The sequence below is a fragment of the Diceros bicornis genome, chromosome 3 (genome assembly GCF_020826845.1).
Source record: "Diceros bicornis minor isolate mBicDic1 chromosome 3, mDicBic1.mat.cur, whole genome shotgun sequence".
Lineage (NCBI taxonomy): Eukaryota > Metazoa > Chordata > Mammalia > Perissodactyla > Rhinocerotidae > Diceros > Diceros bicornis.
In genome coordinates, this window is record NC_080742.1 from 100290398 (window position 1) to 100312756 (window position 22359).

The window sequence follows — 22359 nt, forward strand, 5'->3', positions numbered from 1 at the left end:
ATTAGATTTTACTGTTTTAATACCGTGTTGCTTTAAATAGGGTCCATTTTTAATGGGGACCAAATAGTCTATTTTTTGGTTCTCTGCTTTCTTCTACAAACCACAGGGCATGAAGGTGCTTAATCAGGACCCTTGGATGAAGAACAACAAAGCCGTAAAGATCATTTCTATCAGACAATGAAAATCACCTGATTGAAATCTTCTCTCTCTCTGTTAACAATGGTGTCATCTCAAGGATTAGCATCGCCCTTTATCGGCCAATATCAGAAAATATGCTGTAGAGAAATTCCCACTTGCTCAGAGAGCAGCTTTGAAGAAAACTCTTAATATAAAATGTCAGGAGTACGTTCTAACTCTTCATATGCCAACCTTGCTTTTCATAAAGTTAGAAATTGGTGTTAATATTTTATCTTATCACTTACAGGATCTTTCCAAGTCCCAGCCATGCTTAATTAGCTGACATTGGGCATCTACCGCTCCATTATGCAACTTGCATGCCTTAGATATTGGTTTATTAACATTTCCAAAAGGAGAAGGAAGTTACTAGAATCTTTATTAGCTCTAAGGCAGGCACGTATGCCTCTGAGTTGCGTCACAGATCAACCAAGCCTGCAGCTCAGGAACTTCCTCTACGCTGTGTTTTGACGGAACACGACTCTGTTCTGTTTAACTGTTCACCTCGCTGTACTGGGGCTCTGCTTGCACTATTGTATCTTGGGGGATACAATTTTGACACACAGTTTCTTGAAATCTGTGTTCCATAATAATGAGCTGTATTACAATGAGTCTAATATATTTCCAATGTAACCTCATAGGATTTTTGTTTTCTAGTAACTTCTTAACAGATTGAATATGTTTTGTAAATATCTTGCTGTGGTAGGGTAGAGTATTTTCCATGTGTGTTATAATTTAGAGTATTTTTTTCTTTCTTGAAAATCTTGAAAATCAAGATAGGGAGCATAGGGATATTTTTTCTTTAAGGAACTAAAGAAATTTCTGGACACTTTTTCTCCGAGATCTCCACCCTGGAGCAGTCAGATCTTCAGCTGAGCTCCCCATGTCCTGACTTGATCCATGTCTGTGTATGTAGGACTGTATGCATGCATCTACGTGTCTGTGTTTCTATCTGCCCATCCATCTCGAATCCCCCGAGGATCTGGAGGACGGGAGAGCTGTATCTGATGGGTACAGCTGGAAGCCCACTCCACTAACATCTTTAGGAAGCGAAGCTTGATTTTTCAGGTAATGGCCTTACAGACAAATGAGCTGATATTATATTAAATCTAATCACCATCTCTGTCATGCAGGGCAGATCCTGAATGAGGAACAAAAAGAGGGAACCCTTCCTCCTCAGCAAATGCAAGGTTAGGGCAAAGGGGCAGCACTTGGGACTCCCAGAGAGAACAGTATCATTTCCTGCCACTTTTCCTAGGTAATTTAAGGGCAATGAGTTTTACGACTTCTATATTTCAATTTCATGTATCACATTCGATTTTTTATTTATTTAGTTCCTTGTTCTAAAAGCAAATAATCTGAGTAATTTAAGACACTTATAATGGAGAATTCAATTATGTGCAGAAAATCATAATAAAAACACACTTGTGTCTAACAGGTATATTTTTATAGTGCTGATTTAATATCATTGTTAATCTCATTTTGGTGTAAAACTATGCAATAAGCCATTGAGTAGGCTTTAAGATTTAAGACTAGCTCATTTAAGATTAGCTCACAGATTTATATCAAATTTTAAAACAGGCCACAGAATCACATCTAAGAATGGTTTTTTCTCATATTCCGTTACAATCTGAATTTTAAGATTGATGTATAGTTTAAAATATTTATTTAGATAAAGCTATTACATACATGAATAAATATCAACCTAAGCAGAGAAATAGGTATAAAAACTATAACCAGCTATTGACTCTATTTTTTTTTAGGGCTTGTCTTAATAAATAAAGTATTGATCTCTCCTGTTTGGGACTTTGGCTCAATTCCACTCGCCACTCCTCAGTGAAATGGATTCATTGGTCTTGGCTTATTCTTAGCAAATAGTAATTCACATAACAAAATATAACAAAATTGGCTGTTCATCTCAGCCAATTTGGTCTTTTCTTTCTGAGAACAGCTTCACAGAAGTCTTCCGTGGAGACCCAAAGAAACCGTCTCACAGAAGTACAATTGAAACCATCCGCCTCAAACATGTCTTCCCACCTCATTATTTTAATAAGCATTATACCCCCCCGCAACCTTTTTCTCCAGGAATTTTTTTCGACCTAGAATTAGGCTGCTTTTCATTGACTGAGAAACTTTTCTGTCACACCCTAGATGTTCTTTTGTTTTTCTGGCTTTTGGGTTTTGTTTAGTTTTGGGTCAATAAACGTCATTAAAAAGGCAGGAATTTGGCTGGGAGGGATGCTAAAACAGCAGCTACTCTCTCTCATTATTGTTCATCAGCAAAAGCAGCGCAGCCTAACCGTGACCCAGAGGGAACCTGCAGAGTCACTGCGGCCATAAGAACGCAGTGTGTGAGCCTGTGCCTCCACTGTAGTTCCAATCAGTCACTCAGTAGGCTACAATATTTACCTGAATTTAACAAGTTTGATCAGGAAAAAATTTCTGGAATGAAAAAATACGTAAGTCATGAGATATCAAAACTTGTAAGAGACAAGACTAGTTTTACTAGGAAATGAGAAAAAACTAAAAAGTCATAGTTAGCAAAACTTTAATAGATATTCGCCGTCAGAGGCTAGATGCATGGTTCTCTCCAGTCAGAGCAAAAGCATCAACATCCATGAAAAACACCCATCAGTGGAAAGAAGGCACATCTCTCCATGCCGACGTAGGCTGTAAACAGGAACCCAAATTCTCTTCAATTCTATGATCGGCATTAGTATTGTCTATATTTGGGAATTTGTAAGGACGATCAAGGAGAGTATGAAAAGGCCTGGTGCAACACCACTAACAACGACAAATGCCACAGTTTTAGTGGAAACTTCGTGCTGGCGTCTCCACCATGTTCCCGTGAAGAAATAATGTTCCTGCTTAGTGCATTTACCAAGAAAGCCTAAGTTAGGAAGATGTTTATACTATTTGAAATGCTAAATTAATCTTAAATAGATAAGTTTACATAAAGACATAGGGACTCTGTTTTAAATAAGTTTACTACACTACTGAAAAATGGTGCTAATTATTCTTAATTCCTATTCCCATTTTATACCAGCTGCAGTGAAGGTTCATTGGGTTATAATATGTAGGATCTATACTACTTAACAAGCTACAGACATACCAAAAAATCACACACCTTCTTAGTTTTCCCAAATAAATAAGTGACATTAACATAAAAATATGACTTTTAATAAGAGTTGGGGTGGGCAGGAGGAAAATGGAAACCTCTTTCTCTTCATTTTGGTAAATTTTCCTAAATTTAAGAATTGTTTCCTCCTGAAGAGTCAGTTGCGTGGTTTAACAGCGTGCTTTCCAGGCGATAATGTAGCATCTGGCAAAAGTTTCTGCTCTTTAGCAGCAAACTTTATATCATCCTACCCCATAAATTCTCACAACAACAACGAGAATTCCTTTTTTAAAACAAGTGTAGAATATGCCCTGACATTTTAAATAATTAAAGTCAGATTCCATCAAATGAAATTTAACAGAGACAAAGAGCTGTCCGAGAGCTCTTTTTCCTACACTCCGGGATTGAGTTGTGGTCAAACGGTAACTTCCCATAAGGCCCAACCTCTCCTTCCAACTCTACACCTACAAAAACACCTGCACAGAAGAAGGATGGGTTAGTCAGTAGTAAAATCTACACACCAAATGCCAGATGAAAGTCTTTAAAAAACAAAAACACAACAGGAGAGCTTTCAGCCAAACAAAACATGGTCATTGGTGTCATCTTTTAAGAATACATGACGTAATAATAAATCAACGTTCTAAATCACTTGAATTCAAAATATATGTGTAAGAAAGGTCAATATAGTTATTGTTCACTAGCAAAGTATTCATTATTTTTTACACATTCAATTAAATTTTAGAGATTAAAAAGTTTTTAAACTTAAGGTTTCTAGAAATTTAACTTTCATTCCTGATATAAAGTGAGTTCGTTTCTTTCACCAATAGCCATATAAACTCAGAAGACATAATCTGGAATTTGTGGCAATATATTTTCTTAATTTCATGACCAATCAAAATTTAAGAAGTCAAATCAAGTTCTTATCAAACAGAACACTATACTTGTATATGTGCATAAAATACACAGTATACATTATTAAATCCTTATTTCATTTATGAAGTGTCTTCACTTTTTTCCTTTTACCAAATTGAATGCTTTACTGCCAAGCCTATTTGTATCAAAATCCTCAAAGGTAATTTGTTTTACGCACTCTGCAGCTTCACCTGGAGAGGGAATCGGGTTTGTCATGATGCCCAACAGATTTTCATACAACCTCACACATGAGATAACGTGGTATAAGTAAGAGATGTAAGATTTCTTCCCAGGAGGAGACATGAAGACACAGCTGCAGACGACCACCTCCAGCTGGGACTCCACTCCCCTCTAACCAGGGCACCCTCACTCCTAGAGCTCAGCGTGAGCAGTAGGAGTTTCACACAGATCTGGAAAAAAAAGGTGGAGAGCATCACTATCACATTTAATACCAGCCCATAAGCCACTGTCTTTCTGCAAAAGGCACGTTCTTGTGGAAGCACATTTCAAAAACTTTTTTATTATGGAAATTTTCAGAGATGCACAAAAGCAGAAAGAAGGTTATAATCTACCCCTCTGAACCCAAACCTGGCCTCAACACTGGGCAACACTCTGCTATTCTTCTCCCATCCTCCAGGAATTTTTCCTGGAGTATTTTAAAACAAAGCTCAGGGACTGTACCATTTCGCCCATGGCCTTGGAAGTATTTAAGGAATACTTTCCATATGGGCCCAGTACACTTGGCATTTAATCCAAGGAGCAGAGAAGCAACGAGATGCTCTCAGACATACTACTTTTCCAACTGCAAGCAATTATGCCAACTCTCCTTGGAAAGGCTATAGATTATTTTAGCTACACAATTTATTTAAAATAGGAAACATGCTAGCCTTTGAAAGCAATTGTTTTGCATATTAGAATTTAACACCCCTAGTAGTGTTGGGAAGTCTATACAAAAAGGTAGAAAATGCTTTTACTTTAAATGTAGAGTAAACATTTCTAGATACTCATTCCATAGGTTGCATTCAGAATGATCATGTTCAGACAAATTCATCAGTCTGATGTTTGTAAATGTTAAGACTTGCTATCAAAGCAGAAGTGATTTATATGCAGAATCTATTTATGTATTTATATTTATACCCTCACACACTCTATCTAACGAACACCTCTACAAACCTAAGAGTATCCATTTACTCATAATCCAGGGTGATATGTCCTCCTCCTTAAGTGGAAGATAGCTATACTGTTAATCATGCCATATTTCTTATTAAGATTTTCAAACACCATTTTGACTTCAAGACATTAAAATGACAATCCAGACAAGCCTGGGTTATGTGCCACAAAATATTCCACCAGGAAAATCTAATGAACTCACTTTTATTTTTTGCCTAGGAAAAAAAGAGATTACATAGGAATAACCCCCCACCCCTATTACTCTGTCTCACACCCCAAGAACAGGGAGTGCTTGAAAACTTTGATTCTATCCAGTGAGCAAGACTGTAGTGCACCCACAGATCCAACTGCAGTCCTGTAGCCTTTCCCTGAGACTGTTTTCACTCATCGAAAAGATGAGGCACAATGTTTACGGGAACCTCACTGACGTGTTATTTTTAAATTCTAACACAATCATCCTAAATTTAACATTAGGATGTTAAATTAACAAGATATGTTTCCTCCATTATTCTCTATTTATTTATTTGTATGTAGAGGGTGAACCTTAGACTTAAAGAGCCATACATGTGTTAATTGACCAGATGAGGGATTGTTTCACAATGGAGACACATATCAAATCACCGCAATGTACACTTTAAATCCCTCACAATTTCATGTCGATTATACCTCAGTAAAGCTGAAATTTAAGAAAATCTGTGAATGTGCCTCATCCCCTGTCATGTAGTTATTAAAAATAAAGTGAAATGATCTACATTAAAGAGAAAAAAAAGCAAAATTCATATATATAATATACATATCTATGCATATACATAAAGTATATATAAAGTATAGAGAGGGACTAACCTTCCAATCAAACCTCTAGTTCTAGAAATATCTATTTTTAAAAAAATTATTTATCTCCCTAAAAGCAATCTGTGGACATTTTAACAGCCCTCAGTACAGCATCTTGCACATCGTATACACTGGGGAAAGAGTTATTCATTAATGTAGTTCCACAACGTCCAATACACAAACACACACATACACACACACAGAGTTATATCTTTAAAACATCATTTAAAATGTGGAGACTAATCATAGCAAAGTTGTTGTCCAACAGAACAAGATAAAGTGTCACTTTGACAAAACAGAGTCTGAGTGTCATGCTAGCGTAGGAAACTGACTACACTCGTCCTTCAGATGACGTGTGAGGGCATCCGGAGGTTTTCTACCATGCGAGAGTCTCACCTTGCACAGGGTTATCTGAAACCATCTCAATATGTTAAAACACATCACTTCTCTGTCGCTGCAGGCATTAATCAGAATTTTTCTCATTGATGTGTTGCTTTAGCTTTTTCTGGTAATAATTTTTAAGTTTGAAAAAACTCTCTACCTTGTTATGTGGTGTTAAACTTCCTTCAACAGGAGGGGGGTTGAAGGCGGGCGGAAGTCTAATCTCTTTTTAGGATTAACCTATTTTCAGTTTTAAATTTATGAATGGTTTAGGACATCCACAAACATGTTTCATAGAGAAACGTAACCTGAAAAAGCTCGGTCCACCTCACAGTGCTGCAGCATGTGGCTGCTGGTTCTCGGGAGCGGTCACCTCGCATTCTCCACAGCTCTAAGGCACTCATATTGATGTGTATAGTGTAACTCCTTCAGCAGTTTTTAAAAATCAAATGCTACTAAGAATTAATTATCTAATCATGTTTTATTTTATACTAGTCACATTGTACATACCTTAGGTTTATGCTTTATGCTTGTATTTTCTTGAGGTTAATGGGAATTTTTATTTCCAATTATAAATATGTAGAAGAAATGAAAAGAGATAGTTGATATTACTTAAATTAAGTCAAATTGCTGCCCTTGGGAACAGTCTTTCCCCAGAATCTTAGTATTTGGGGCAATACTGCCATAAAGAGTTGGTGAAACTTCTCAAGTCCTTCTGCAATATTTGAACATGTGTTCACAGAGCAAATTATTTGCATTTGCCATACATAATTATGACCAGTCCAAACCCTTTATGAGGAAAAAATAGGAAACAAATATTTCCGATATCATTCATCACATTTTTGCTTATATCTTAATGTATACATACATCTGTGAATTGTTTTAAAAACTTCAAAAATACTTTCTTTGGGAAACTGCGGCTACACACTTTTTATGTGACTTTCACAGATTACAACAGTATCCAAAATCAATGGAAAAAGCTCTCAAACTCCTGAATAATCCTGACTGTGTCATTTCAGTGTACTCTTCTTCAAAATCCCAACCAAACTGGGTTTTAAATAGAAAATAACTCCAGTCTCTACTCAGAATAAGAAAACTCGGTTCTGTTAATGGGGACTTAGAATTTTCTTGTTTAATAACTTTTGATGACATAAATATTTATCTACGAATGTCCAGGATTATTATTTTAAGGACTTTGGCACTAAATTTGATACTGTGGATGCAGGTGTATTATACTTTATTACAAACAACTGACAAATGACGAATTGTCTCAGGCTTTGACAGTCGCAGAACTGCAATTACTCCCCCAGCTCGAAATCATTCTTCATATATAGCATTCATTTTTTTCAAAGATATCTGAAAAGAATGTGCAGTTCGCGCTACATTCCTGGAAATGCATTAACCATGTATCAAAATGATACACGACTGGATGGTGCATGTTCAACCAAACAGATGGGAGGGTCAATGGTGGTAACATATCCACTTTGTATATAGGAAATCGAGTTCTGGAAATTCTTTCTAGCTTCTGAGTGTGTGTGTAGGTATATGTTTAAGAATATGAGTCAAGTATTATTTTCCACTCTCTGCCAGAAAAAAATTTTTGAGAAGTAAATATTCTGGGAAAGGAACTTGAAAAAAACATATCCAGTACCCCTCCCCAACAAACAAAAAAACTTTTAAAATTTCTTACTAAATAAAGATCCCACCTTCTGTTGGTGTAGTAACTAGGCAAGTCATAAGGAGATTCTCCTGTCCTGGGCCAGGATGGAGAACCCAATCTCTAAAAGTTTGAAAAGAGTAAGTGCTTTGTATCTATCCAATTCTGACCGAGCATGTGCTCCTTAACAATTGGAAAGCAAGTATTTTTGAATTCAATTAAAGTGCAGCAGAAAGGAAGCGCAAAGAGGAAAGCCCCCTCGTTCTGTGGTTTTGTGTATTTGTGTTCTCTCACATGGTGCCGTTTCGGATCCAGTGGAGAATGGCTGGTTGCAGGGAGACGGCGAGGCTTGGTTTGGAAAAAAGCTGCTGCAACGCTGAGTGAGAGAGAGGGGTGAGCGAGGCCGAGGCCCATGTTACATCAGACACAGTACCTGATTTTTCACTGCACAGCTCGTCAGCGAGGGAGTGTGCCTCCTGGGCGATAAGTGAGAATATTTCATCTTCATACTCCTCTATTATGGTTTCGCACTGTGGAAACAGAATAATAACATATGTGGATAGATGTGCACGCACAGGGCATCTTGTTAGGAAGGACTTGTCAACATTTTATTAGCTAAAAACATAAAATCACATTACCAACACGGTCCGTTTTTATTAGCCCTTTTGGTTTAAGGACATCATTGCATTGGATTAACCCTCTTCCCAGAATGTTAATTGCATCATTTTCCTGGGACTTAACTAACTGACTAGTAGTGTTGAAAGACGAGGGTGAGGAAGGAAAATGGTTCTTTGTATTTGTTTCTCTTCCTTAAACTGCAATTCTAGGAATAAGAAGAAATGGGTCTATTTAAGGAGCTGAAAAGTCTTAGTTTTTGGTTTTTGCTTTTTCAGAACACTTTAAAGAACACAGTTCCTTGAAGTGGTTAAACCAGTTTCTTTCAGATTTAACATAATAATCCATTTTGTGGTTTTAAAACAGGGTCTGAAGTATGAAAACAATTAAGCTTTCCCAGCAATCAAAGCAAATGCATCTTCAATTTCACTGTGGATAACAAGCTTGACAGTTACTTAGAGAAGTTTCTTTTCATACCATTTAGAGATCCATCCATAAATCACCTTGCTTCTCCCCCAAAATCTGACTTTTCAGAGAAGAGGGAGCTAAAACAGCCCTTTGCATTTGAAAATCTTAAATTCTAACTGGAGTATGTGTCTGCGTTAGAGAACCACAAGGTTACACTTTTAGGAATTGCGAAGCTACTGAAGGGCATTCTCTAGAGACTTGTAAATCATTTTCTGAGTTCATTAAGCAAGACTCTAAAAATCTTAAATGATATTTAAAAATATTTAAATTCCACTCTAATGTGTTTATTTAAAACCTGTGAAATACAAGCACACTTACTCATTGCAATTCGTACTCCACAGTACTTTTAACCCTGAATTATTGCCTTTACTTTTTAATTAAAATGAAATATTTGAAAGCCAGCTAAAGCCCTTATTTCAGGGTTTCAGCATGCCTGACATTTTGGCCAATACATGAACTTAATACATTTTTTAAACAGGCTTTCCCATCACTTTGTCTGATTCTACAGTGTTAAGTAAAGTGAAATACATTGCAATACATTTTGTCAGGCACATTCTTGCAAGCCAGAGGCCAGCATTCATCTAAAATAAACATTATACTGGGAGGAAATCTGGCATTAAGCCAACTACCATACTTAAGCCTTTGTTTAACTTAGTTTTTGCTAAAATACTTGAATTAACTCAGGAAAAAAATTCTCCTGTGAAGCCTTATGGAGGAAAAAAGATGAAGAGCATCACTCTCCCTTCATTATTGGGCTATGAATATTTGAAAACGACCTTCATTTTCATTTGGATTTTAGCCTAGGAACCTCAGCCCTGATTTCTCACGTGGGGACTGTGAGAGACCTGCCTTAGCCGAGGATGGCGGAGACTCCTCCCCACGTCCCCACAGGAGCAGAGCACGGTGCAAACTGTGTCTTAAAGTCACTGGGGTTTGTAACACACTTTCCGGAAAATATCACTTCACTGTCTCCACTGAGAGAAATACCACAGCCCCTTAGGTGTCTCAAAAGGCAAGTTACTAAACGCAGGGTCAACACTGAAAAAGCAGCAGGACAACAGAGCAAAGAGCTAACATTTTAATGTCCAATGTCATGAAACAACAACAACGGGAACAAATAGTGAAAAAGACATGTTCAGGGAGCATAGGATTCGTCTGCGAAAAGAGCTTACCGCGAATTTCAAAGATCTGTAAGTATCAGAATAAAAATAGAATTTTTTAAATTCTTTGTATATTTTGTCTCCCTTCCTTGGAGCAAATCTCTTGAAAGTCTTCTCCTTAGTCACAGGGTCTTCTTCAAGCCTGTAGTCATTCATTCGCTCGCACACTTTATCCAAGAGGTCTGTCAGGAACGCCTCCGACTGGGCTAAGGGGATCTGTTAGAACAGCACGCGGAGGAAACTGGCCTTAATGTTAATATTAGTTAAAAGACCTTGCAGTGAATGCATATGGAAACAGACACCACCCCCACTAAAGCCAACGTGTATTCATTTCCTAACATAAAACGTATACAATTATTTACATAAGTTAAGAGGTTATCTTAAATTCTGGTTTTTAAAAAGTGCATATGTTTGAAAGTGGACAGAAAAAAAACATATTCAAACTAGAAAGTATACTTATACAGATAATAATATTAAAAAGTCATTGAACATGCAGAATGAGGCATTAAGCACAGAACATGGCTATTATTGTCTACTTGCCAGAGAGAGGGAGAGAGAGGAGAGAGAGAGGACCGGGAGAGAGAGAGAGAGGGAGAGAGCCAGAGCGAGCCCGCGCCTGTCTCGTTGCAGAACTCTCCTTCAGTTCAGAAGTTAGGCAAAGCCCGAAGTCTAGTCTGGCCCTCCTCAGCGGCTCCTCTCCGCTGTCGGTCCTCTCCGCTACAGCTGCCGAACGCCCCTGGGTGTGGTGGACGTGGGGCAGAGAGGAAGACAGGCTGACGGAGCTGCCCCTGTCCCGGCGCGGCTGCGCTGTCTTTTGGAACAGCTGGTGCCCGTCTCCGTGCGCCCCTCTCCCTCCGGAATCCAGCGAGGATTCAGAGGACCCTTTGGCCACCACCTCCGCCCCGCGCGGGGGTCAAAGAGCACCCCTCGCCCTTGGTAACGGAGACAAAAACTTGGGGACTGTCTAGACAGGTCAAGGTGCAGGATGCTGCGTCCCCGCGGCTCCTTCCGGAAGGGGGCGGGGACCCGCCAAGGGCACCGCGGACGCGCTGGGCCCGGGCCTCTGCTGGCTTTTTCCCTCTCCACCCTCTGCTGATCAAAGTAGGAAGTTTGCATGACAACCATGGTGAAAGGGGCTGAATCACAAATGAACTCGATTTCTGCGATGTTGATATATCCAGCCTCCATTGTCCCCTTTCAGACGCAGTGTGAACCCTTCCGGTGCCAACGACGGCGCTGCATTCACATGGGCGCTCCGGGCGCACAAAGGATCCCAGCGCCTCACCGCCATCTGGCCCCAAACCAGGGCGGCCGGCTGCAGGGTTCACAGGACACAGCGGTGGTGTGCGGTGCGCTCTGTGTTTTTAAATCCAGCTTCCAGTATAAACCACTCCAGCATCACCGCCGTCATCCCCTAGTTTCAGTAAGGAATCAACTTTGTAAAAAAATATGTTTAAAGAAACACTGGAAGAGGAAAGAGCGAAAGAAACACAGCACTAAGGAACTCTGCCTTACCCCGCCACGTGCAGCGGCCGCGTCCCTCCTGGTCCCCCGCTTGACGGTTTTGACCTGCTTTCGAGGCCCGTGCGTTCCACTTTGCAGTTAAATCGTTTATGCAGTTAAATCGTTTATTAAACCGGAATATATATCACAACATTTATTTATTTACTAAAATATCAAATTTTTTAAAACTGAGGAATGTTTTAATTTTAAAAAATGCCTACAATCAAAAGACTCTAAAGTGAGTGGCTTAAAGTACACATTCCAAACGCAAGTTGCATTTTATTTATGCCTTTCAAGCATTGGAAGCAGTAAAAAACAAAAACAAAAAATAGCTTCACAAACAAAACTGAAAATCTGTTTTATTAACTCACAGAAACTAAGGATTAAATACGTACTGGGACCGAAAAGTTGTAAAACACAAAGGTAAATTCTTAAGTTACATTAATCAAGGGCAGATTATTAACAAAATGATTATGTTTTTTTCCTGCCATGCCTGAGCTTTAAGTTTATTTTCTTATCTGATGCATATTAAATATACCCATAGTATTTTCTGGACGTCAACAAAGCAGCATTTCACTTCCAAGTGAAAAGTAGACATTTAAAAAATCTAAGTAATCAAGAATCCTGTCTCTCTCCCCTTCCCTGTCCCCCTCTGTGCCCAATCGCAAAAGTAAACACTTGGGGTGGGGAGGGGGGAAGGGTCTGAGGCCGGAAGACGCTTTGTGCACACTGACACCAGCCTGGTACATCCCAGTGTCTCACGTGGAGTTCAGGTCGCTCTCAAAACTGCCTTTGACAATTGACCCAACGTTCTGAGCTGTGCACAAAAATTACTGAGCATGTAAGTTTTCAGCAAAATCACAATATTAATGTGTGAAAGGCCTTCCCCAGCTGACTGTTGAGAGCCGTTTTATTTATTTTCTGGGTTGGCGCTTTTTAAAAACACCCCCACGTTAAAAATTTCCACCAAACAGAGTTGTTTTTCTTATTTTGAAAGTGTAATTTTGCATATTCGAATATGTTAGCATTGTCCTTATTTTAACAGAAATATGTTATGTCAAGGAATCAACACATGAATTTTGTAAGTCTGTGAAGGATGATTGGCTTTTTGATGTAATTAGCTGGCTCTTTTGAGTAAACATTCTTTAATAGTAGAAAATGTTTCTGACAGCTCAGGAAACGCTGCATTACAGTCTTCACTAAACGCAGGAAAGGAAAAAGACCCAACACGAAACTGGTAGAATTTGTTTTACAGAAGATTAAAAAAAAAAAAAAAAGATCTTAAAAGTCCCAAAGCATCTGATTTTGCAAGAAAATATTTAAGAAAAAGATGCTTATGCATTGCAGCCCTTTATACATTTATCAAAACGCACATGATTAGAGTTTAAAATGATTCCACTTAGCTGAACTACTTTGAGTAAATTTAAAGACTGTTCATAGAATAATTGAGCCTTTTTCTCTCCTCAAAGTGTTTTGATTATGAGTGCAATAAGTATTGGGACAAGTGGAATAAAACCGAGCCTTTCTTTCTATACTATGAAGAGATTGAATAGTACTTGTCAATAAAGCAACTCCTATTGTCATCTGAGGGGAGCGTTGAGTCCGCCCTGGAAGCACTGTCTCGGAGATACCAACCTCATTAAAATATGAATGGAAAAGGCCGCCATCATTGTATCGGGAGAAATTCGACTCACGGGCACACAGTTTCTTATCAGCCATTACTTTTACACATGGACTTATTTCGTATAAGTTATAAATATAAAAAGGATCTGTTATAATTTCACTGCTATCTTGGAACACCTTGATCAAAGTAAATCCTAACTTTTCCCATTCTGAAACCTACCTACAATTCCAAATCATACTTAGTGTATGTAGTGTCTGGTTTTTTTTCCTTTAGGCTTCTTCTGGCCATGTGCTTGTTACGTGAGCAATGAAACTCGGGTGGGAGGAGTGACTCATGTCCCAACTTCAAAATGGAAAAAAGTTGTTGCAAGTTTTGGCTTTGGTTTCTCTGGAGAAGTGGAGTTAGGGATTTATTCCAGACCACTCTGACAACACTTTAATAACAGTCAATTACAGGGTGCTTCCCATGTTCCTTCATTACTGTGTCTCTGTTAATCTTGTAGCAAATTTCTTGCTTGATAGCTATCACAATCAGGCAGGAATACAATTATGTTACAGTGTACAATTGGACGTGGAAACTGTTGCTGTGGTCTATCTTTTTCCTAACAGTCTGGCAATCTCAGATAAATCTCACTTATCTTTATCGTTATTTTGGAGTGTCCTTCAGATATGAAACCAGTACTTAACCTACCTAGTGACTGATATTGTCACATTGTTGCAAAGATTTTCTTTCTAGAGGTTTAGCTAATGTAGAAATTTTAATTGCATTGTAGCAAATATTGCATCTAGTTTAATCATTAACTTTTCATCCATAAAAATACTGAAATCACTTCTGATATTAGTTAAAAGTCAATATTTAGAAGTGAAAATTCAAACCTCCTTTGCTCTAGGCTACAACAGGGGAAGCATGAATTCAGAAACTCTTGTAAGTTGATGAGATATATAATTAGCTTTTATGTTAATTGACTGCTATGAGTTTGTTGTATGACACTTCATATAATATGCAAATAGCATTGATTGTTTAGTTTTATTAGACAATATAATTAGAAATCTACAGGAACTCGTTTTGATGAGGAATAATAAACGTTGATAAATTTTCTGTATATCAGAAAAAATGAATTTCAACAAGACTTGATCAATAAGACTTTAGGAAACCTTGGTTTAGAGAGACAAAGCCAGCCAATATATAACAGAATTAATATTAGTTTTCCCAGTTACCATAAATTCGATGTTAAAATAGGTAAATCTGTGAAATCAATAAAACCTTGGGGACAAAAATACAAAGATTTCAGCACAATTTACCACAAATGACACAGTAAATTTATGAAAATAACATCAAAATTTTGCCTCCTTTAATTTGAATAATGGAAAAAAGTCATTCTTATCATTTAAAATAAAATATTTTGCAAGTGTTTCTTGTTCTTATTCATGGACAATTATGTCAATAACATAAAGTAAATGCTCAGGTTGTGAGAAAAATAGAAATAATAAAATAAGGACAATGTGCTTTGGGGGAGAAATTTTCCCAGAATTTAAAACTATTAAAGTTTCTATCACATTTTTTATTCTGGAGCCTATTTTCAACTTCACAGTGACAAAACAGAATAAGAAAAAAATTGCATAATGAATCGCCATTAATGAACTTCAAATGGAGGTCATCTAACTCAATTTGACTTTTTCCTAAAGTTAAAGAAACACACTTTACTTTCATTTTTAAATACAAAATTGGCACTGTCATTTGGTTTGCCATTTTAAAAAGTATTCTGTTAATCTTCAAAAAAAACTTTAATTTTCAAACATTTTAGGTACAATGAAAAGAAATGCAACTATCCACATGAACAATGTTACAATTTTTCAACTTTTGTTAAAAATCACTCCAAGCAAGGACTTCGTGCCCCTTGCACACTGTGTTTCTGAGCTTTGCCCTCCACTGGTACACCCCGGAAGGAATGTGTGGATTAAAAAAAAAAAAAGTAATAGAAAAAGTGAGAGTGCTTAAAAGGGCAGAGGCAACCAGACTGCAACATGAACAGAGTCTGATGTGAATCTGTTCATTCATTCAACAAATATTTATCGAACTCCATCTCCTTGTCAGACAAGCACAGCTCCCTAATTCAGACTGTCTAGAAGGGACTCTTCTGTGATTCTGAATAAAAATTAAAATAAAATGCTTTAAAAAGGTCATGTGCCCGGTAGAGGTCCAATAAATATTAACTGATGATGATATGACTCCCCGTCTACCAGGTGAACTAAAGATCACATAAATACAATATCTGTGTCCTTATTTCACGATTTTCTGCTCCCCCCAAAATCTGACCGTCTTTCACCATTTTGTTATTGAAAACATAATGGTAGATGAGTGGTTACCTCTGCAAAAAACTTTCCCCAAATAGAAAAGGTGAAAAGTCACCTTTCTGGAATCTGTTGTTGGACTTCCCAACGCTGTCATCAGCATACTTGTGGGCAAATGGTGAGATTTCCTTAGAAAATGTTAGAAGTCTCAGAGGAAAAGGGACGGATGAATTGGATGATAAGTTAAGAAACTGTGGGTATTCCATCTCCACAGATGTGGAAACACACACACAGGCACAGGCGTGCACACACACTAACGTGTGTGTGCACACGTGTGCACACTCTCACATGCACGCACTCACTCACACACATGCACACACACGCCCAACTCACACACACGAGTGCGGATTATCAGAAGGGGCCAGCTGGCCTCATGGCTCACAAGCAAACAAGAACACTTCCCATGGCTCCCGGCTGAGGCCCACGACAGCTGAAAGCAGAGGGGCTGAGGGCTGTCCTGAATGCTCAGCCCCTCAGGGTTTGCTCAGGAAGGCCAGCCTCAGGAGGGCTGGGCCACACCTCTGGAGAGGCGCACACTTCATGCCCCGCCTCCATGCCCTCGTCCTGGTCACCCTAAGCTCCAGGACTCTTTCATGGCCTCAGAACAGCCCTGGGTGATTCGAAGGCAAGGCCGCCCACCTCCCAGACCCCAGGGCCAAGTGTGAAGACACACTGGAGAGTGGAGCAGGACATCAGCCACGCCTGTGAGAGGGGTCCCCACTCACTGAACAGGACGCCTTTCCCTGGGACTGCCAGGGCTGGGTGGGATGGACCCTGGGACCACACTGCCCGAGCAGTCAGCCGGGGAAGTGGGGACAACACATGATTTCCTCCAGGTGCAGCCTTTCCAGGCAGGTTTGTGTCAACTCCTAATAATACCAGGAAAAGAGACAAGCTCCTGCCAGGGTGAAGTGAGCGCTCCCCGCAGCGGGCAGAGCCTCTTCTCAAGGATGGTCTGTATTTCCCAGTGCCCACAGGCCAGGAAGAAAGCGCCGTCTTTCTTTACAAACATTTTATAATAGAAAATAACATATTCATTTGATTTTTTTAAAAAATTCAAAAAGGAACAAAAGGGTAGAATAAAAAATAAGGCTGCTGCCTACCCTAGACCACCAGGCTCCAGACCCCAGACTCCTCCCCCAGAGAAATTCCAAGTGCACATCTCTAAGAGTGTGTGAATGTATGTGTGTGTCCGTGTGCCCATGTGTGTCAGTGTGTGCACGTGCGTGTCCATGAGTGTGTGCACACACAAGCATGTGTGCATGTGCCCGCACGTGTGCACACACGTGTGTGTCTCCGGTTTGTGTGCTTATGTGCACGTTACGTATGTCCATGTACATACACATGTGTGCGTGTGCCTGTGTGTGTTTGTGAGCGTCTCTCCTCCTCTTTTTACACAGATTAGAGCACAGCACACACGCTGTCTGGGACTCTTTCTTTCTCACTTGGGGATAAGAGGGCTGGTGCCACGTGCAGGAGGCTGAGGACTGTCTACTGCCCAGTCACTGAGGGAAGGCATGCTTACTGCAGAGAACCCGTTCCCTGGGGAGGAAGGTTCGAAGATGCTGCGCACACGCCCCGAGGGCAACTTCAAAGGAGGAGCACCCAACCACCTGAGCTACAGAAGAAGCTCTCTGGAAGATGGGCTCCAAATCAGTGTTTTGATAAATCTTACATTTTTCTATCCCAAAACAATAGTTTTGAGTGGGGTAGGCCAGCGTTTTCAACCCCGTTCCCCAGGTGAGGAGCCGGGTGTTGACTGGCATGCCCCAGTGTGGGGTAACACACTGTAGTGGTCAGGGGCCATCGGCCAGGCCCCGGAGTCTTCCCCCGGGGACCATTATACACAAGGCCCTGTCTCTCCACGTTCTCCCTGCTCCTGGACACGAGGACTCAGCAACACAGACACGAAGCGGAGACTTGAAGAGCCTACAGTCAATCCCTGACCTGTCGGGTGAGGAGACTGAGCCACAGGGAGGGGCGTCGGGTGCAGAGCCAGGGTGGGACCCAGCTGAGAGACTGTCTGCCAGTCCTCGGACATTCCATTCCCTAGAAACTTCAGCCCCAGCTGCCGCATTGAAAGTCTCCACCAATGACCAGGTAGGGCCACTCTTATGGGCTGAATTGTGTCCCCCAAAATTCACACATTGAAGCCCTACCCCCCCAGTACTTCAGAATGTGACCTTATTTGGTGATAGGGCCTTTAAAGAGGTAATTAAAGTAAAATGAGGTCATATGGGTGGGTCTTGATCCAATCTGACTGGTGTCCTTATAAGAAGAGATGAGGGGAGACACACACACACACACACACACACACACACACACACACACACACACACACGGAGGGAGGATCACTTGAGGACCCAGGGAGAAGACGGCCATTTACAAGTCGAGGGGAGGGGCCTCAGAAGAAGCAACACTGCCAACACCTTGATCTCGGATTTCCAGCCTCCAGATCTGTGAGACCCTAAGTTTCTGTAGTTTAAGCCTCACACTGTCTGTGGTACATTGTCATGACAGCCAAGCTACTAACACAGTCACAGACCAGGAAGTCCCCAGCCTGAACCCAAGCCCATCAAACGGAATATTTACAAAGAGGTGAGTCTTTGTAATCACCTCTTTGGACAGAGAGAGCCCGAACATCACAAGGAGACACTGGCAGGGCGACCCACAGACTCCGAACACCACAAGGAGCACACAGGTGGTGCTGGTGCGTGTGTGATGATCCTGTCACCGCCCAACGTGGGGCCTTCTGCTCACAGCAAGACACGCCAATAGTCAAGAGGCAAGGTGGTGGGAGAAAAAGGACTTTTTTATTACAGCTTTCTAGCAAGAGGGAAGATGGCCGGCTCATGTGCAAAAGAACCATCTTAAGGGGGCATGAAATCTTACAGCAGTTATATAGGCCCGTGGGTTACAGGGGAGGGGTTAGGAATGCTGACCCTCCGGTGTTACAGACTGGGAGCGCCACACCAGATCTTTCAGTTTTCACTGATGATGGCTATCAGCATAGACTCTCTGTTCGGGGGTCATCACATTCCTAAGGAACTCAAAAAAGCAGTTATCATCTTATCACAGCTGGGAGGTACATGCACAAGCAGGGGTCGTAAAATTTACAGGGCAATTAGATCTCCTGGAGGGTGCATATCCAGCTGGGTTAGTTTGTCAGAAGTCATTCAAAGTTACAATAGAGTTTTTCTTTTCTACAATATGGCTTCCCTTACGTCAACCTTGTCTTCAGCCGGTATCAATCCCATCTCCTCCACTTCTCAGGGCACCATGCTGAGCAGGGAGAGCACCGCGCAGGCCTCCCGGACACCTGCATCCCAGGCCTGCGGCACCCACAGCCTGTGTGGACCAGGCCAGCCACTGGACTGCCGCTTCTTCCAGAGTCTTCACCTGTGAGACTGGGACAAAAAGAACACCTCTTCTTGTGTGTCTGGTCACGTCAAATAACCCACAGGAAAATCCTCCCAGAGTCTGACATGGCGGGTAAATGTAAAGTGTGATTATTACTTTCCCTCTGATGGACACTCAACGTTTTAGATTGTAGGTGCCTTTATTTATTTTTTTTTAAATAATTTTATTTATTTATTTTTTTTCCCCATAAGCCCCAGTAGATAGTTGTATGTCATAGCTGCACATCCTTCTAGTTGCTGTATGTGGGACGCGGCCTCAGCATGGCCGGAGAAGCGGTGTGTCCGCTCCGAACCAGGGCCATCAGCAGCGGAGTGCGCGCACTTAACCGCTAAGCTACGGGGCCGGCCCCATAGATGCCTTTAAAGTGATGCAGATTTAAGGAGCATAGACTGATTCTTGTACTCTCCTTACTGATGGGCTCGGGGGAGGTAAGACCACGTCCTTCAAGAGAGACAAATCGGTGACCTTGACGGCAGTGTGCCGGGAAGTTTCCTTGTGAAGCTTTGTTGCCATCCCTTTCTCCCCTTCCCATCTTCCCAGAATCTGAGAGCTGCCAGGAGGGGCATTTATACCTGCAGCACGCAAAGTGTGACACGGGGACCAGCAGCACTGGCATCCCAGAAGCCTGCCCCAGCAGACCTACTGCGTCAGACTGTGTGCTAACAGGACCCCCAGGCGCCGCGTTCTCGGGGAAGTGTAGCAGCTCTGCTCTGCATCGTGATGATGGTGGTCATGGTGGCGACGACGAGTGGGGAGCTACCTGAGCTGACTTGTTTGTTTTCTGCTTCTGTGCTGTCTCCGGAAAGAGCGTGCCAGCAGAGACTGGAGGGAGGGCCGTTCAGTACAGAGAGATTCTGACTCAAAGGCTTGTCCTTAGACCCACAATGTGGGACGATCTGGGAAAAAGGCCTCCATCTGAAGAGCCAGACAGCACACAGACAGCACCATGGGAGAGCTGAACGCTCCCATTCTCCCGACGAGGGCTGAGTTGAGTGAGACACCACATCACTCATTAGAAAACACAGTTCCAGACTGTGGATTTTTTTATGGACACTCAAAGATCTCCCAGAGAAGCAGAGAAGGATGCTGAAGCGAATCACAGCAGGTCCTTGGCCCCTGTCTTACGAGGAAGACTTTTAATAATATTACATTTTCTCAGAATTGTTTAGCTCATTCTGCAGGGCATTATTTCCCTCTCACGCATTTCTGATCTTCCCTGTTCTCCAGAGCCCACACCAGGAGGGGAGTGGGTCTGACATCTGCCTTTGCTGGGACAAATGTAGGCCAGGAGGGCTCTTCTGGGCTGGAAGCCGGTGTGACCACACACTCCCTCTGCTCCGAGCCCCGCAGGCCTGGGGCAGTCTACAGCAAGAAATGAGGAGAGAGAAAGGGTGGTGTTTTCTCTGATGCACCAAATTCTGGTCCCCCAACGCAACTTGAGAAATGGCTTTACCACTTCCCATTTAAGATGCTGCATCTCCTCCTGGCTCAGAAGTTTCTTTGTCTAGAAACACCCAGTTTTGCCCCGGTTAGTCATGGGGTGGTGACCAGACATGTTACAGCTTCGCCTGCAAAGGAGGCAGGTGACTCGTAAACCCTTGAAGTGTTCAAGGAGACCACTCAGGGGCCAGAGAAGGGTCACCTGGGTCTTTGTGTTCCTAATGATTGCTGGAGTCCAGTTCTACGCTGTCTCTTCCAGCCTCGAAAGAGTGGGTGCAAAATGTAAAGACCGAGGGAGACCAAACCCAAACCACATCTGCAGCAGAGAAAGAGAGGCTACTAACAAGTCAACCTAGTGCTTGTGAAAGAAAATGCTTTGGTTTTGTTTAGTTTTCCTCATTTAGGGCCACAAGTGACCACGAGTCCTCATAAATCAACATGCTCACAAGCTAAGCGTTCCATAAAGTGCTGTTTTTTTGTTTGTTTTTGAGGAAGATTAGCCCTGAGCTAACATCTGTTGCCAATCCTCCTCTTTTTGCTGAGGAAGACTGGCCCTGGGCTAACATCCGTGCCCATCCTCCTCTACTTTATATGGGACGCTGCCCCAGCATGGCTTGATGAGCGGTGCATAGGTCCGCACCCGGGATCCAAACCTGCGAACCCTGGGCCGCCAAAGTACAGTGCTCGAACTTAACTGCTACGCAACTGGGGCCAGCCCCTTATCAAGTGCTGTTTTTACTCAAGAAACGGGTCTCAAACACGAGGGGAAAATCTACTCACAGTCTTAGCATCCTGACAACCAGACTCCGTCGCTTCCCAGCCTCCATCCACATGCACCTCCAACTGTACACCCTCCATCCACACACAGCCCTGGATCGCTGACCCTTTCCTGGTATCACGCAGTCTCCACGTGCATGTTCCATGGCGGCAGAGTGTGCCAGGAGAATGTCTAGCCCATCTCACAGCTCCTTAACTTTGGGACATTTAGAGTTCTAAATTATAAATAACTCCACTCTGAGCATTTTTGTACGTGCAGCATTTTTTCTCCTGTTGGATTATTTTCTCAGGACATGTTCCTAAATGTGGGGTACCTAAGACAAACACGTCCCTGCGTTTGTCTCATATGCTGGTATTTCTGGTCGAGGCGTGGAACCGTCTCAGGCTAACCGAGGGACATCCATGAAGACAAACCACAAACCAAATGACTAAATTTCTTCTGTGGTTTCCACAAGGAAGAACGGCCGCCACATGGTGGGATTCCTCCGAAACCGTGGCTTGTGGTTTCTCCTCGTGGTTCCGAGTTAAAAGCAGACCGTGGAGGGACCAATACTGCAGATTTATCGCGTCGGCCAGAGGCACCGCACACGGTGCAGAGGCACTCCGCAGCCGCTCTGGCAGGGACTGCTGGCTTCTCTTCAGTCCTCGCACCGCTTGTTATCACTTTGGCCCCTGCTCATGTTTTTTAAGGTAGACAGATGTGAGATCATTTTGCTTCATTTGAATTGAATTATTTTTTCACTATTTAAAAATTAATA

General features: G+C 41.7%; 1 protein-coding gene across 1 annotated transcript in view; it reads right to left on the bottom strand.

Moving 5' to 3' along the window:
- Positions 1 to 3541: 3541 nt before the first annotated feature.
- CNPY1 (canopy FGF signaling regulator 1) overlaps positions 3542 to 22359 on the bottom strand; it is a 67525-nt gene continuing 48707 nt past the window's right edge. The window contains exons 3-5 of the mRNA XM_058533962.1: positions 10499 to 10702; positions 8677 to 8773; positions 3542 to 4614 (exon numbers count right to left, since the gene is read on the bottom strand). Coding sequence (XP_058389945.1) covers positions 4577 to 4614; positions 8677 to 8773; positions 10499 to 10702 — 339 coding nt within the window. The 3' untranslated portion in view covers positions 3542 to 4576. The remainder of the gene's footprint in view (positions 4615 to 8676; positions 8774 to 10498; positions 10703 to 22359) is intronic.